A 16,718-nucleotide genomic window follows, 5' to 3' on the forward strand; every position below is an offset into this window, starting at 1 on the left:
TTAGTCATTGTTTTTTAGTTTGTTTATATTCTATTAAATCTCTTATTAGATAGAATTCCTATATTATGATTTTATTACTTTTATCTCAGTTTTAATGCAAAAGTTAGAAACCATAAGAACAACCCTAGTCATGCCCTGGGGCAAGACCTGCAATGTAGAATCCCAAGTGACCTTTACCTTTTTTAGCTATTGATCTGTGTTAAATTTTCTTGCACTTCAGCGTTCTCATAGACCTTGAGGGCGTTCCATCTAAGTTTTCAATTAGAAAAAGAAGCTACTATCTTATGAACCCATATTTGATAGGGTTCAAATATGGTAACACCTACAAGGGTGATTAGAGGTCGCCCCAAAAGCCTCTATCCCTCACGGAAAGACTGGCAAGCTACCGAGAGTACTCCGCCCGCACAGAAGAGCCTGGCAAGCTATCCGCTGTGTATTCGATATGCCAGAACCAGTAACTACAACTGGTCTCATTCACCTGACCCTGAAGGCTTCACCGACATGGCAGCACTGAGAAGGATGAGAAAGGAGAGGCTGACAAAATCTCAAGGCCGAACCAGGCTGCCACAACGAAGGAAGACAAAAATGATCGTCTGTACTTTCAATGCACGTACGCTAGCATCAGATGCATCCATCAAGGACCTGATGGTACAAGCGCAAATGATCAAGTACGACATCATTGGTCTGACCGAGACAAGAAGGCACGAATCTCACCATGCCGTTTTCGACTCTGGAAAAGAATTGTTCCTCGGAACATGCAATAAAAGAGGTGTTGGAGGCGTCGGTGTCCTTGTCAACACAAACATGGCCAAGAGCATTGATTCATTCGAATGCCTAACAACCCGAATCGGACGTTTACATTTGAATAGATGTGGCTCACTGCCTGCAGTTTCTATCTTCGTTGTCTACGCACCAACATCTCATTATGATGAAAGAGAAATCGAGAAGTTCTACATGGAGCTAGAGAAGTTCTATAAAGAAGACCACACCTTCTACAAGATCATTGTGGGTGATTTTAATGCCAAGATAGGACCGAGAAGATCAGCTGAAAACTTCACATCGGGACCCATGGCCTAGAATGGCACGAACAGGGTGAGAGACTGTCTGAGTTCATCATGTCGACAAAGACCATTCATGGTAACTCACAGTTCCAGAAGGCAGAATCTAAACGATGGACATGGGAGTCTCCCGGTGGACGATTCCACAACAAAATAGACCACATCATATTCAATCGACAGTTTTGCCTGACTGATGTCGCTGTTGTCCCAAAATTTCGAACGGGATCGGACCACCGTCTCCTTCGTGCAAAATTCTACTTCACAGAGCGGGGAGAAAGGGCTGCAAAGTTCAAAAAGAGAACTCCCAGAATGACCACCAACTGGGAACTCTTTGGTACTATTGCAGCAACAAGGGAAGATGCCATTATTGAAAACATTGACGAGGAATACGATCAACTGGTTCAGCACCTCCATTGACGAGGAATACGATCGACTGGTTCAGCACCTCCATGAATGTGCGAGGAACACCAAGAGAGAGATAGCCACAAAAAATCGCCTATCTTCGAAAACTCTTGAGTTAATTCGCCAGCATGGTTTGTCGCATGCCTCAGGCAACCACAAGCTAACATCTGAGCTCGCAAAGCAGTGCAGAGATGCGATCAAGGAAGACCTCAAAGAGAGAAGAGCAGAAGTACTGGTAGATGCGGCAGAAGCTGGGAAAAGTATTCGTAACGCCCGTCTGTCATTCGCCAACTACAAGACCAAGATGACTGCCCTCCAATGTCCTGATGGATCCATCACATCCTCCAGAACGGCAATGGAGAATATTATTCATGACTTCTATTCAAATCTCTTCGATAGCCATGTCCACTTGCCGACATACCAAATTCCACAGGATGGATATGTCGTTCCCAACGTTCTCCCTCCCGAAATCCGACATGCCATTTCGTCGGTAAAGAAACAAATAGCACCCGGCCCAGACAAGGTCAGACCTGAACACCTGAAGAACCTGCTGTCAGTACTTATCAATACACTGGCTCGGCTCTTCACTTGCTACCTGTCTGATTGCAAGGTTCCGTCCCAATGGAAAACCAGCAGGACCGTACTACTGTTCAAGAAGGGAGACATCCATGACATTGGCAACTATCGCCCGATCTGCCTATTGTCTGTCATCTACAAGTTGTTCACTCGAGTCATCCTAAATAGGATTGGCAGAACATTAGATGAAGGACAACCATGCGAGCAAGCAGGGTTCCGCAAAGGATTCAGCACCATCGACCATATCCACACGATAACCAAGCTCATTGAGGTTTCTCGGGAGTTCAAGATGCCGCTCTGCTTAACGTTCATTGATTTAAAGAAGGCCTTTGATTCTGTTGAGACGGAAGTGGTCATTGAAGCCCTAGCCAATCAGGGCATTCAATCCCAATACATCAGGATCCTCCGTGAGCTGTATTGCAGATTCACTACCAGGATCTCACCATTCTACAAAGAAGTGATCGTTGATGTCAAGAGAGGGGTGCGGCAGGGTGATACCATTTCACCGAAACTCTTCAGTGCCACCCTCGAGAATATCATGCGATGACTGGAATGGGAAGGAATGGGAGTGAAGATAGATGGTCGGCAATTACACCACCTCCGCTTTGCTGATGACATTGTTTTAATAACACCAAACATCAGCCAAGCGGCACAAATGCTGGCCGACTTTGACCGTGAGTGTGGAAAGGTAGGACTACAGCTGAATCTTACGAAGACAATGTTTATGAGAAACAGCCTTGTTCCTGACGCCCCATTCGCTCTCAATGGAACGACCATCTCCGAATGCAACAGCTATGTCTACCTAAGTCGAGAGGTCAACATGACAAATGACCTGGCACCCGAGCTGCGCAGGAGGAAGAGAGCGGCTTGGAACGCCTTCAAGAACGTCGAAGAAATAGCTAAGAGGATGAAGAACCTCCGGCTCCGGGCACATCTCTTTGATTCCACTGTTCTTCCTGCATTAACATATGCCTCAGAGGCCTGGGCCCTATGCAAACAGGATGAGAACACTATTCAGGTCTCCCAAAGAAGAATAGAAAGAGCTATGCTTGGAATATCACGTTTCACTCAAATGAGAGAAAGAATCCGGAGTTCTGACATCCGTTGATGGTCAGGAATCAGGGATGCTGTCTCATTTGCCAAGGTGTCGAAAATCAGATGGGCTGGTCACGTAATGAGATTTAAAGACGACCGCTGGACTAGAGCTGTTACCGCCTGGATTCCACGGGATGTCAAGAGACCGTGTGGCCGCCCACCTTCCAGATGGTCAGACTTCTTCGTCAAGATCATGAATGATCGGTTTGAGGCCCTTCATGTTCCTGGAGCGAACAGATGCCATTGGGCTACACTAGCACGCGACAGGGACAAATGGAGACGTTACTGGCGCCTGCTTGAGCAAATCGACGACTAACGGGAAGTTAAGTGATTAAGTGATCTTATGAAGAAATTTTTGGCCTTAATAAATATTGAATAGTTTCTTAATGGATTATTATTTTTATTTGGGACTTTTATACTCTCAGAGTTATGCATTTAGTTTGTGTCTAGTAGTTATCACAATATTGAGCACTTAAAATTGATTGATTTTCACTATTACCAAATTATGAAATACTGTCACTCCATTTTCTCACCTTTGATTTAGTAATTTCTGATTCTTTTGCACCAAGCATAATTCACTTTCTTAATCTTCTAGATTTCCACCCTTTTGGTATCAAACTGATTCTGTTAGTATTAGATCTTCCATTTAGGACAGATATTCCTTGAAAGTTATACAAAGCAAAGCAAAAACAAAAACAGTGCAACAACAAAATTTTCGGGAATTTAGAATAGCAAGGTAAGAAAATCTGGTAACCAGCAACACCCAATAAATTACTCTATTTACAAAATAATGTTACATATATTAATATGTTTAAATAAATTACTTGCTTATTTGCCAGCACTTACTAAAATACAACACCAAAGGAGAATTATAATAATCAGTTGGACAGCCTGACCTGTGATAACATTGACAAAGTGGGTCTCTTAAAATATTAGGGTGCTATGGTTAAAAAAAAGTACTGTTTGGTCATCATACCAATAACTGACACAAACAGTAAACCCTTGAACCCTTGATATAGCAACATTTCTTTATAAATCTATTATTTGCAACAGATTGAACTTACTTAGAAACTTCCCTTAAGAAAGAAATAACACCTTATTCTGTAATAGATACTTTGTCAGCATATGTATTTTCTACTCCTGCCTTAAGTGTTTCCTGCAAAATCACAATCTGTGGGTAGAATATATAATCACAATCACATTATTTCACAAAGAATTTTTTCTAATAAGAAGAATAATTTTTAAATTGTTTAGTGATTAAATGTATCATCCATGGAATTCACAATTGGAACTGCACCCCAATATTCTGAAGTAGCGAGTCTGATAGAATGCCAACTTGTTCTTCAAGAGGAGTTCATGCGAAAGTGAGTAATAGTATTATTAGGGTCCAAAAATGAACACAATAACTCAAATTCAGGCTCATCACTTGGTCACCTTCATCCCATACGCTTTTCAACTAATAGCCAAAGCAATGATTTGCTGAGCTAACATGAGTCATTGTGATTAATTATCAAGAGAAAATTCTGTTGCTACTACTGAAAATAGGACAAGTAGGAATATATATATATATAATGAAAATCATTTGATTAAAAAATTACACATATTCTTTTAAATTTAAAAAAATATGGGAGCCAGAAAGATAGTTTACAGTGAATGCCTTGCATGTAGCCTATACCAGTTCCATCTCAATACATCACAGTTCCTGGAACAATACTGGGGACAGCCTTGACATTCCCTGCACAACGAAGTGTGGCCTTGGAGAATCCTACACCCAGTGGGAATGATCCCTAGCACTGCACGTCCTGATAATCATGGCATCATCAGGCCTTCGCATTGAACCTCTGGTATGGCAGCTTAGAATTGCTAAGAAAGGGTCCCAGGACACTTGAGCACTGTTTAAAGGGCCACCAAAATTAAAGAAAAAAGACTGTAAATGTTACAAAAATCCGAACCACTATGACAGCTAACATCATAGCCTTTGGGGAAAAAAAATAGCATCATCATTAGCAAAGAGCCACAAGTAGCTGCTACAGTGCAGGAATCATAGTTTCTCAGAGCCCTCTTCACAGGTCCCTATTTCAGTCTTTGTTATATTTGCATGTGTTCAGCTTCTTAGTTTCAGTCAATCCATCTCAAATTTGACTAGTATTTTTAACTTAGTTCACATATTTATAATAGTTTTAATTTTTTTGTTTTGATGTATAGATATTCCACCTCCTCATTACCAAATTGCTAAGATTTTGAACAATATCATTATATTACTTTCAGACCAATTAGTCATTACCCTTCACTTTATTACCTCCTTACTTAATATTTTTCTGTGATACAGGTCCAAAGATTTGTTGTTGTTTGATACTGTCTGTTTCGATTTTTATTTTTCTATATAACACAAATGTGTGAGGTCTACTATGTGTCTTTTTCCACTGACTTATTTCATTTAACATGACCCAGACACTTCATTCCTTATTTTTCTCTATTTTTGTAGAATACTTTTAGAGAATATGTGTAATTATAAAGTGTTGTTTCTTTAATAATGCATCTTTAAAATACTATTTTTCAGTTTTATAGCCTGAGGAACTCCCAAAGACATGAAAATCATGCTTTGAAAGGTAATTATTATGTAAGGTAGTGCACCTATTTACCAAAATTTTTGTGTAAGTTAAAAGTAATAGTGTACAAAATATGAATTCATAAACAAAAATTTAAATTCCAATTATAGAAAAAATGCTAATCTAGGAATAACTCAGTGGCACACACACGGGGATTGGCATTCTCCATATCATTTTCAAATACTTTTCCAAGTATCTCATCACAGAACAACAAGACATTCAGTTATCACTGAGCTGAGCTCAACCTGAATATGTATTTTTTTTCCAAATTTTCTCAATCTAAAATTTTGCCCTGGCTGTCTAAATTCATCAGATTATTTTTTTCTCATATATAAAATTTAATAGAAATGTTATGACTAATTCTGAAGTAGAAGTGGTCATTCTATGAAGGAACTATTATCACACTTCGCTTCATTCATACTCAGAGTAGAGATCGTGGAAACCACAGTTAGAAATCTTGGCATTGAAGGAATAAAGGGTAGTCATTGACATTCTTCAGTTCTATAAATGAAACACATCCGTGTGAGAAATGCCATCCACAAAACATCTACCTCAATTCCATAACATGATAGGTTTCTCTTAAAAAGTGCAGTGATGAAAGTTTGAAGGTTATCAATATGGAGGGAACGTTGAGGTTTTGAGTCCAAGAAGTCTTAGAAAGAAAATGGAAGAATCAACACCAGCAAGAAATTTTCATCATTAAAGACAACCAGAAATTTACTACGTGTCACAGGGAAAACTTATTAAGTTCACAGTTCTTTGTTACTAAGAAACTAGTGTTTCTGTTATTTGAAAATTGTTTAGTGTGGTTTTTGGGACTAGAGAGTGAGGTATTGACCGGGAATGGAATGCATGCATGACACAAACCTAGTGAGTTTGCTGCTGGCTGTCCTAGCTTTGTTGAAAACAGAGATGATTGATGTTACAGTTCAAAATATCAATCAACCATTTCCATAAGTAGATTAAACTTTGATGGTTAAAATCTGATCTTCAGACTAAAAAACAAACTAAAACAAAAAACCTGAAAATAAAAACTGAATACTTTGTTAGATGTTATGAAATAATCTAGACAAATTCCACTAATCTGATAATAGTCCAGAGTAGAAATTATAATACATATTTGGTTAAGATAGAAGTAAGGTGAAGCCACTGAGGCAAGGTAATATATAGCATGCCCTACTTTGGATCTTTCCTTTCTAACTTCCACCTGCTTGAAATCACATTCAAATGAGGTCTGCAATCTCCTCCCCACTCTACCCCTCCTAAAGCAATCATAAAAGGAAGAATCCCAGCAACAAAGTCACAGTGCCATCTTCAGGAAAACAAAATGTGGTATCTGAAAGTAAAAAAGAGAAAAAATTAAGCAGGCAACTGTGATAAAAATAGGACAGATTATCTTAAAGAAAATCATCAAACTCCAGAGGTGAACCACAAACAAAACTATGAACTAAAGAAAGTGAGGGTAACAAATAATTTAAGAGTTTCATAACAAAATGTAATGAAGTTTGGAAGCTTCGATTAAATGCAGAAAAGCAGATCTATTGTGTTTGTGTGAGTTATCTGTAAAAATTAAAACAAAGAAGTATTCATCAAAGATATTTAATAGAATAACTTTTTTCAGGGACTAAAGAGATAGCATAGAGTGCTGAAGAACATCCCTTATATGCCAAAAGCTTGAGTTCAGTCCCTAGCACTATATGCTGTTTCTCCCCACCAGCTCTTCAGTGACAGTCCAGGCTGCACCCTGCTTCCCCCTGCCTTCACCCCACCCCCTCCACCTGGTGCCACACAGTGCACCATAGCCACTCCCAGCAATGAACCAACCATCAGGGAATGAGTCAAAGGAACTTTCTTCAAGAATAGTCCCCCAAGAGCTGAATATATTGCATAGAATCCCCAGAAGAATGGAAATATATCAAGAGAAAAAAGATAGAAGAAAAGCTCTGATAATAAAAATCAGAAAAGAAGCAAATTTATTTCTAGAAAACTACAACTTCAAAAATACTGAGGATCATAACAAACTATTATGATCAACAGTATGCAAACACTAGGAGGATCTTCAAGGACTAGTCATTATTTTTTTAATTACCATACAATGTTTGCTCTGAGTGACCCAGTAGGACAAAATGACTTGAACAATATCATTCCAATACATAAATCAAAACTATAATCACGTTTTCCTAAAGAACAAGTTCTCAGCACCAGATAGCCTATTTAACTCCACAGTTAACTCCACAGAACGTTCAAAGAACTATAATCCATCATGAACAAAGTTAACAGAACTAAAATATATCAGTGCATGTGTGGGTGAATAGTAGTCCAAAACAACACATTATTTAAAGGCAATATTACACTAATTCCCAAACCCAAATCAGAAAGAGAAAGCACACACAAAAAACAAAAACAGCAAATCCATTTCTCTGATATAGAGAGATACAAAACTCTGCAACAAAATCTTAACAAATTAAAACCAAAAACATAAGAAGAATAATTTATCTTGATCAAGTGCAATCTATACCAGGGAAGATACAAGAATTATTCAATATATGATAATTAACTGATAAATATAACTTCTGTAAAACTAAAGATAAAAACCATATGATTTTATACATAGATATTGGAACAAAATATTGTCACAACTTAATAAATTGAGATAGAATTAATGTATACCTATATAAAGTAACCGTATATGATAATCCAGAAAGTTAACATACTAAGTGAAGAAAAAATAAGTTTTTCCCTAAGATCTGAAATATTGCAAACTTATCTACTCATGACTAATTTTCTACGTAACTTGAGAAGTCTGGCAGAGCAATTATTCAACAAAAGATTAAAATTCTAAAATAAAGGGAAATTGAGATAAAGAGCCCCTTAGAAATTTTATCATAAAGTGTAAATACACATAAGCCTAACAAAAATATTAGAAACCTATGATTTCAAGTAAACTCTATGATATTTTTTAAAGTTGAAGACAATGGAAACAAATTGAAAAATATACCATGTTCATGGATTAGGTGTATAAAAATTAAAGCAACCCTCTAACCTAAAGTTTTCTACAGATTAAATATAATCATATGGAAAAACTGCTGTTATTATTTAAGTAAATTGAACACAAGTATTCTGAGAGATGAAAATAACGAGGCCTGATATTCCCTGACTTCACACAATAAAACCGGCAGTAGCATTTTCAAAATGAGGAATTTTAGCAAAATCAATGTAGCAGACCAGTAGAATAAGCATAGACTAAAAATAATTTCACTTAAATATGGACCTCTAGTCTAAAGTAGATGAAACTGGATGATTATAATTGTCTTCTACTGAATTATTCCATATATATATGACTTACTAATATATTTGACAATTACTGAATATTATGGCTTAAAATGTTTGTGGGATATAAATAGACAATTGAGCCATCAAATTATAATAAAACTAAGTCATAGGTTTGTGAAAATTGCAGTGATTAGAGGAGAGAGAAGAAACTAATGGGGACAAAAAATAGACTTTTCTTCTCCCAAATGAAGCATTGGTTGTAGATGCAGTGTCTAAGCATAACAAGGCACACATCTACAGTGCTGAAACTTATAGAATTTTACAATCCAATGGTAATTAATATTATTTTAATAAAATAATGACTAATGAAAAAGAAATGTTGTATGAAATATTTAGTAAAATTGTGATTTTACTCATAGGTAAGTTAAAATTCTTACGTTTCTAATCTTGATAACATTTAAAATGAATGTAAGATGGCAAATTAGCAATCAGCAAGGTTGGTCCATCAACTAACTGACTGGAAACTGCAGCAAGTGTTGATGTTGTAATTTTGAGTCCAAAGGTAGTTTATAGGAAAAATTCCATCTTCACAAAATATCAGTCTTTGCTATTGTGGCTTTTTATTAGTGGTATGTGTCTGCCTACATTATGGATGCATCCATACTGTACCTGAATATACATAACTTACATTTGTCATCAACCCTCTTCAATTTATACTGATATATGTATTAATCAAATTGAAATAAAAATATTGTAAAACAACATCAAAACCACTATTTTATTATAACCCAACTAACAGCATAAAAAATAAACTATCTCCAAAACAGTAGAAAAATTACATTTTATTATATCAGGTGTGGATAATGAAATCAATGCACATGGTAATATTTATTATCCCCAGTTTCGGTAAAATAAATTTTCATCAGAGTATTATTGCAACTTCGCAACTTCCTCCAGTTAACTTAACTAGCTGGATATTGTTCTGATCCATAACCTGTTTAAGACTACTACTCACTATATGCCCAGGTGTTGAGTAATAGGGTTCAATCAAATAGCATAAAAAAGGAATTATAATGAGTATAAAAAAAACTATAGATTATAATAACACTTATTGTTACTGGTGAGTGGATACATGAAAGTCTGAAATTTTAAAATTCCTTGGCAGGATTATAGGCAAATAATGTTTAATAGGGAAATAATATTATTGAAAAGAAAAAAAAAGGTGAGTGAGGCTTTATTTCAAAAAAGTAAAAATAACAGTGTTGTCATTTTATGGATTTATATATCTGTTTTCAAATGTGGGCTCTCCTTCACCTATGGATGATTTAGGTCTGGGACTGTGACTTCAGCTATGGAGGCACAGCATTTCTTCTCTCTCCCATACTACTGCATTCTACTTACAAATATATTGCTGAGTGGCCATCAAATAGTATCTGGATTCATAACCTGTCTCTAGTATATGACTGCAGAAACATACTAACGAATTTATCACTGGCTAGTTCAGGCTCTTGACTTTGCATTGTGGGCCTCTGAGAGGTTTAAAATGTGGACACCCGAAAGGTTTCCATGCTAGTTTTCTGAACCCTGGCTTCTGCCTGGAAGAAAGGAATAAATTGAAAAGTGGTGTATTATTATTATTATTATTATTATTATTATTATTATTATTATACAGCCCTTAGCTTCGAAATTGAGGTTTGTTAATCTATTTCTCATCAATTCTACTTACCACAATATACCCAAAGTGTAATTTCATCCTATAGTCAGAATAAAATGAGATTTTTTTTATTTTCTAGAATAAAATGATTGAAACATTTTCCTCTCAGCATATAAGAGGAATAAAATAATTGAGATATTGTCTTTTTGCTCATACTGTATCTTCAAAATCTCAGAAAAAGATCATTTAAAAAAAAGTAAAATACCAGAAATAAGTTTTTACTTTTGCATTTTTATGTTGCTTCTATAATATGTAAAACAATTTTATGACTTTCCTTATATTTATGTTGGACAACACAGATCTGACTAGTAAAATTTCTAAAGAAGAAATTTCCTCTGGCAATTATGTCTTCTTATTTGTAAACTGTGGCTCATTATCACTTCAGAACAATTAGCATGTAATACCAAATGAGATTAAATTATTGTCACCTTCTATAGGATAAAACTATTATCCTGCACCACAGAATTGAAAAAATGTTCTTTTGCTCTGTCATACCTGTAAACAGGAACCAAGATGCATATTGCTTTAAATTATCTGTTAAAACTGCTAAGGTACAGACTTAATTTGAAGTCATCACAATATAGTCATTAAACATCAATTAATTTTGTTTTCAAAATAAATTATTATTATTGTTTTTTTTAGTTTTGGGGTCATACCCGGCGATGCACAGGCGCTATTCCTGGCTCATGTACTCAGGAATTACTCCTGGAATAAAACCCAGGTCAGCAGTATGCAACGCCCTATCTGCTCTGCTATTGCTCCAACCCCTGAATTTTTTTTTTAACTTCTATACTCTACAAGTTTAGAAATTGAGTTATATTTCTAGGATCCTTATTAATACTGCCTAACTATGAAAACAAATATTGATTCATTTATGCATGAATCATTAGATGATGGAGCTTGGAATAAAAACCTCTGTTTTTTGTTTGCTTTTTTCTTTTAAAACCAAAAGGAGTTACTATAATGCAGAGAGGTTGCCAACTTCAACCACAAATTTCAATATTTGGGATAATCTGGAATTGCAGTTAGATTAGTAAAGCAATCTCTGTGATAAGAACTGTTAAGTTTCTCTAAATGAAGGTGGCTGATCTGAAATAATTTTTATAATGTCACATCACTGTATTTGGACTATGATGTTTTTGTATAAAACCTTTCATTTTGTGCAACTCCTAAAAGCCCTGCCATACTTGATGGAAGAAATGACACCAAATTAATAAATCCATAAATAAAGCTAATTTACATCTCCAGATATATGGGGTATACTTTGATTTTAAATAATTATTTATTTGAGAACAACCTTTAAGCTATCTTAATGTATAATTTTTCCCACTTTAGTCTTTCAATCAATTACAGGTGATCTATTTAAGTAGCTTTCCCTAAATTAGGACCTATTTTGGGGACACATCAACGACATCAACCAAACTTTTATAATAAGAAAAATAAGCTTTTTAGACAAATTATTATATCATTTTTGCTTTTCTTCCTTTCATCAGTGTCTTTCTATTTTTTTTCTCTTTTTGATTTTTTTCTTTTTTCCTTCTTTTTATCCTTTCTCTCCTTCATTCTTTTATTTCTATTTTTGTCCTTCCTCCCTTCCATCCTCACCCCTCCCTCCCTCCCTTCCTTCCTCCCTCCCTCCCTCCCTCCTTTCCTCCCTCCCTTCCTCCCTCCCTCCCTCCCTCCCTCCCTCCCTCCCTCCCTTCCTTCCTTCCTTCCTTCCTTCCTTCCTTCCTTCCTTCCTTCCTTCCTTCCTCCCTCCCTTCCTTCTCTCCTTCCTTCCTTCCCTTCTTTCTATATAACCCTATCTGATTTAGTGTTATATATATTTTCACACATTTAATCCTCCATTATGGTCTCTCTGACTAAGCTAGAAAAAGTTCATTAACCTCTATCGTAAAAAGCAGAGATTTTGTGTGTCCATCCAAAACTGTTATTTAATTATTCCATTACTGTCTATATAATTCTTACTCAAGAAAGGAATTACTTTATACTGCAAATGCTTTTATGGAATAAGCACAAGTGGATACTTAAAACTCTCTACATAATAACTCTTTGGGAAATAGTTTCTTAATGAGAAAACTCAATACAAAAAGCAAAGAGCATAATTACAAAGATAAACTATTTTCTCTATTGAAGTAGCTTATTGCTGATTTTTTTACTGTGTTTGCTACATAAAAAATTGAAATTTGTGGAGAATTCTGATAAATTCTACAGACATTGGACTAGAGAGACAGCATAGTGATTAAGATACTTGCCTTGAATGTGATCACTCCTGGTTTCATCCATAGCAACACATATGTTCCCCCGACCACTTGCAAGGAACAATCCCTGAGAACAGCTAGGCATGACTTACAATCCAAAAGAAGGGGAAGATTGAATTGAAGAATGAAACAGCATTTAGAGATAAATTACATATGTATTTTATTTGAATTAGCTCATAGGTTGTTTTTTACTGAGTCTAAAATATTTATTTAATAATTATTTTCTGTTTTATTAATTCATTGATTTTGCTACTTCGGTTGTTTCAGAGGTCTTCGAGATCATGAGAACTGGTTATTACAAATTTCTGCAAGAGGATACAGAGAATGACTAACTATGAACAGTCAAAAATACTGAAAAGAAGCTTAAACTTTTAAAAACTATTTACGTGAACTTCTTTCTCCACATAAAATTCCTCTCTTTTATCCCCTCTTCTGGACAGTATTAGGTTGTTCTATCTTAATTTGTGACTCTGAATTTCAGTTTTTTATCCCATGATGTACAATTTGTCTTTTATGTATTTTCTAAAGTTTTATTGGGACATTACAAACTATTATTTTTAACGCTAAAGAATTATATTTTTATCATGTATTTTTAATAGGGTCCATATTCAGTGGAGCTAGGGTAGGATGTGCACCTTTCTAAAATAATCACCTAGAAGTGTATTTAAGTATATATTATTTAATATAGACAGATTATCGCAAGAAATAAGGGCTTATGGAACAATTTAATCAATTATTTGGGATATTTCTCGTTATGTGGACTAACCAATCATTAGTTTCTTTTATATCAAAATAAAAGTTCTAGAATTAATGATGGGCTAGAGAAATAGCACAATAGATATGGCATTTGCCTTTCACTCGGCCGACCTGGTTGACCCAGGTTTGATTTCTCTGCCCCTCTTAGAGAGCCCAGCAAGCTACTGAGAGTATCTTGCCCACCTGCAAAGCCTGGCAAGCTACCCGTGATGATTCGATATGCCAAACACAGTAGCAAGTGTCACAATGGAGATGTTACTGGGCCCACTCAAGCAAATTGATGAACAATGACAGGACAGTGACAGCGACAAAAATCAATGATATTGACCTTGTTAGTCTAATTAATATTGAACATAAGTTCTTGAAGTTCAATGTAGCACTGTAGCACTGTAGCATTCTCCTCCCATTGTTCATCGATTTGCTCGAGCAGGCACCAGTAACGTCTCCATTGTGAAATTTGTTACTGTTTTTGGCATAGCTAATATATCACTGATAACTTGCCAGGCCTTGCTGTGCAGGCTGAATACTCTCGGTAGCTGGCCAAGCTCTCCGAGATGGGTGGAGGAATCAAACCTGTGTCACCCGCATGCAAGGCAAACGCCCTACCCACTATCCTATCGCTCCGGCCCAAAGTTCAATGTAAATGAACTAGTATATATTAATTCTATGATGACTTATAAATAAGCACAATGCAATAGGGTAGTGTGTATTTGTACATGTGACTTCATTAAATCCATATATCCTTAAATATTAGAGTTTGACTTGAGAAGTGTAATGCAAATCAGAACTTCAGACTCTAGTTACACCAAAAGTGTCTGCTTCCCCTTTTGAACTTAAACACAACTCATATTGTTTGAATCATAGCTATTTTGGGGCATTTGGCAAGGCTACCAGAAAATTTTAACAAACAGAGCTATTAAGATAATTGTCTAAATGGGTTGAATCAATCAATCAACTCTAGTTATTTAAAGGTTGCTTATTTGGCTCTTTATTCTCTCTCTATCTCTCTGGCTTCCTGCCTTTGGCCATTTCATTGCTCTTTAGCACTTTCATTAGAGATTTGGCATGAACAGAGAAAAATGATGAAAACTAAATGAGGCTATTTAATTTCCCAAAAGACTTAGCAATATTTAAATATTCCTTGAAAGGATTAAGATGCAGTTGGGTTGTCTCACCTATTCATCCAGAAGGTTATACACTATATTTAGCATTATCCATTTCACCCATCAGAAAATAAGAACGTGTTAATTTGGATAAGATTATTTACCAACACAAAACCTGCAGTTTTAAATGTTGGCAAGTTTCAATAGTATTATAGGTACACTGTTTAGACAATTATGGCTAAATCGTGCATTATATTTTATTATATATTTTACTTTTATGAATGATTTTGGTAAGGAGAGTTTGCATATAACAAAATTCATCTATTTTCATTGCCTCATTTTAAATGAATTTTGCTGACTATACTGAGATGTGCAACTATCAACAAATTTATTTTAAAACAACCTATTTTTCCAATTAGGCCATGTGTACCTAATCATATAAATCTCCATTTGTTTCACCAACATTAAGTTACTTTATTTCTCTTTAAATTTATCTTTTTATTTATATATTTGTTTTTAGGCCATACATAGTTTTGTTCAGGGCTGACTTTTGACTATGTGCTCAGGAATCGCTCCAACGGAGGTTTGGGGGTTCATATGTAGTGACGGATACCAAAATACCAGGTGAGGCAAATGCAAGACACATACCCTAACTACTAAACTATCTCTGCCCCATGAATTTACCTTTTAATTAACTGAGTGAGATCAATGAAATCATATAATACGTTATGTCTAAAATCTGGCCTCCTTGATAAATAGTTTATGTCAATGACTGATTTTTTTCAGTGTTATTTCATTGAAAAACTATCTCAAAAATGGAGGAAAAATTTCCCTAAATCCCAAAAATTTTTGGCTAAGCTCCAAATTAAAAACATACAGATTAGTAGGGGGAAAAAGAACTAATTTATTAAGGCGTCTAAGGAACCAAATAGTCAAGTTGCTAGAGAAAATAGTATGTGCGGAGGATTCTTATTCTTCAGACCTGGAATTGATAATGTTCTAGTTAACGAAGAAAAGAGAAAAGAGGTCATGAGAAAACCAGATGTTCAGTAACATGGTGTCTTTCCTTCCTTATTGGTACATTTTTTCCTAGTAGACTAATTCTGGAAAGGACTCTAAATTTAAATCAATAATGTACCCATTATCCATATTGCAAAAGGAGTAGTAATGGGTTCTCTTAAAACACACAAACCTTAATTAACTATAACATAATCCACCTGTCAAGGTGATACTTCTTGAAAACACCTATTTTCGAAATTTAGAGGTTTTCTTTTTTTCTTTTTTATGAATTTATTTATTGAATCACGGTGATAGCAGTTACAAAGCTTTCAGGTTTAAGTCTCGGTCATACAATGATGAAACACCCGTCCATTCACCAGTGCCCATTTTCCACCACAAAAACACCAGTATACCCCCCGTGCCACATATTCCCCCTACCTGTGGGGCAATGATTTCCACATTTCTCTCTCTATAATTTGATTACATTCAATATTTAGACACCAGACCCACCATTATTATTTGGAATTTTACCCCAAAACTCAGATCTGCCAAAAAAGGCAACCATAGACAATTAGTTTTCTATTGCTGTTATGAATAACTTATGAAGTTTCACTGCCGCAGTAGTGGCCATGTAATTTTGGAATCCCCAAATTTTAACAATAAAATCTGTATGGATTTCTGCCAAAACCTGCTAGGTTCCGAGATTTGTTCCTGAGTCTCTGGGATCACGGCTATTAAGTAGCTTGATCAGGAGCCAGAGAGGCCGTTTGTGGGTGGGACTGGGGGGTCTCATTGGGGCAAGGAGGAAAGGGCCAGCTCCACTCCCATCCCATGGGGCCTTGCATGTCTCGTCACTGTGGTCCCAAACCTGA

General features: G+C 35.9%; 1 protein-coding gene across 1 annotated transcript; it reads left to right on the forward strand.

Moving 5' to 3' along the window:
- Window positions 1-585: 585 nt before the first annotated feature.
- LOC130018855 (craniofacial development protein 2-like) lies at window positions 586-1,722 on the forward strand (the record flags this gene model as incomplete). The annotated part of the gene is given in 3 exon segments (XM_056109537.1): window positions 586-1,048; window positions 1,051-1,432; window positions 1,470-1,722. Coding segments are annotated over 3 exon segments (1,098 nt in total), but the record flags the coding sequence as incomplete, so codon positions are not given.
- Window positions 1,723-16,718: the final 14,996 nt, after the last annotated feature.

Source organism: Sorex fumeus, unplaced genomic scaffold (genome assembly GCF_029834395.1).
Source record: "Sorex fumeus unplaced genomic scaffold, SorFum_2.1 ptg000008l, whole genome shotgun sequence".
Lineage (NCBI taxonomy): Eukaryota > Metazoa > Chordata > Mammalia > Eulipotyphla > Soricidae > Sorex > Sorex fumeus.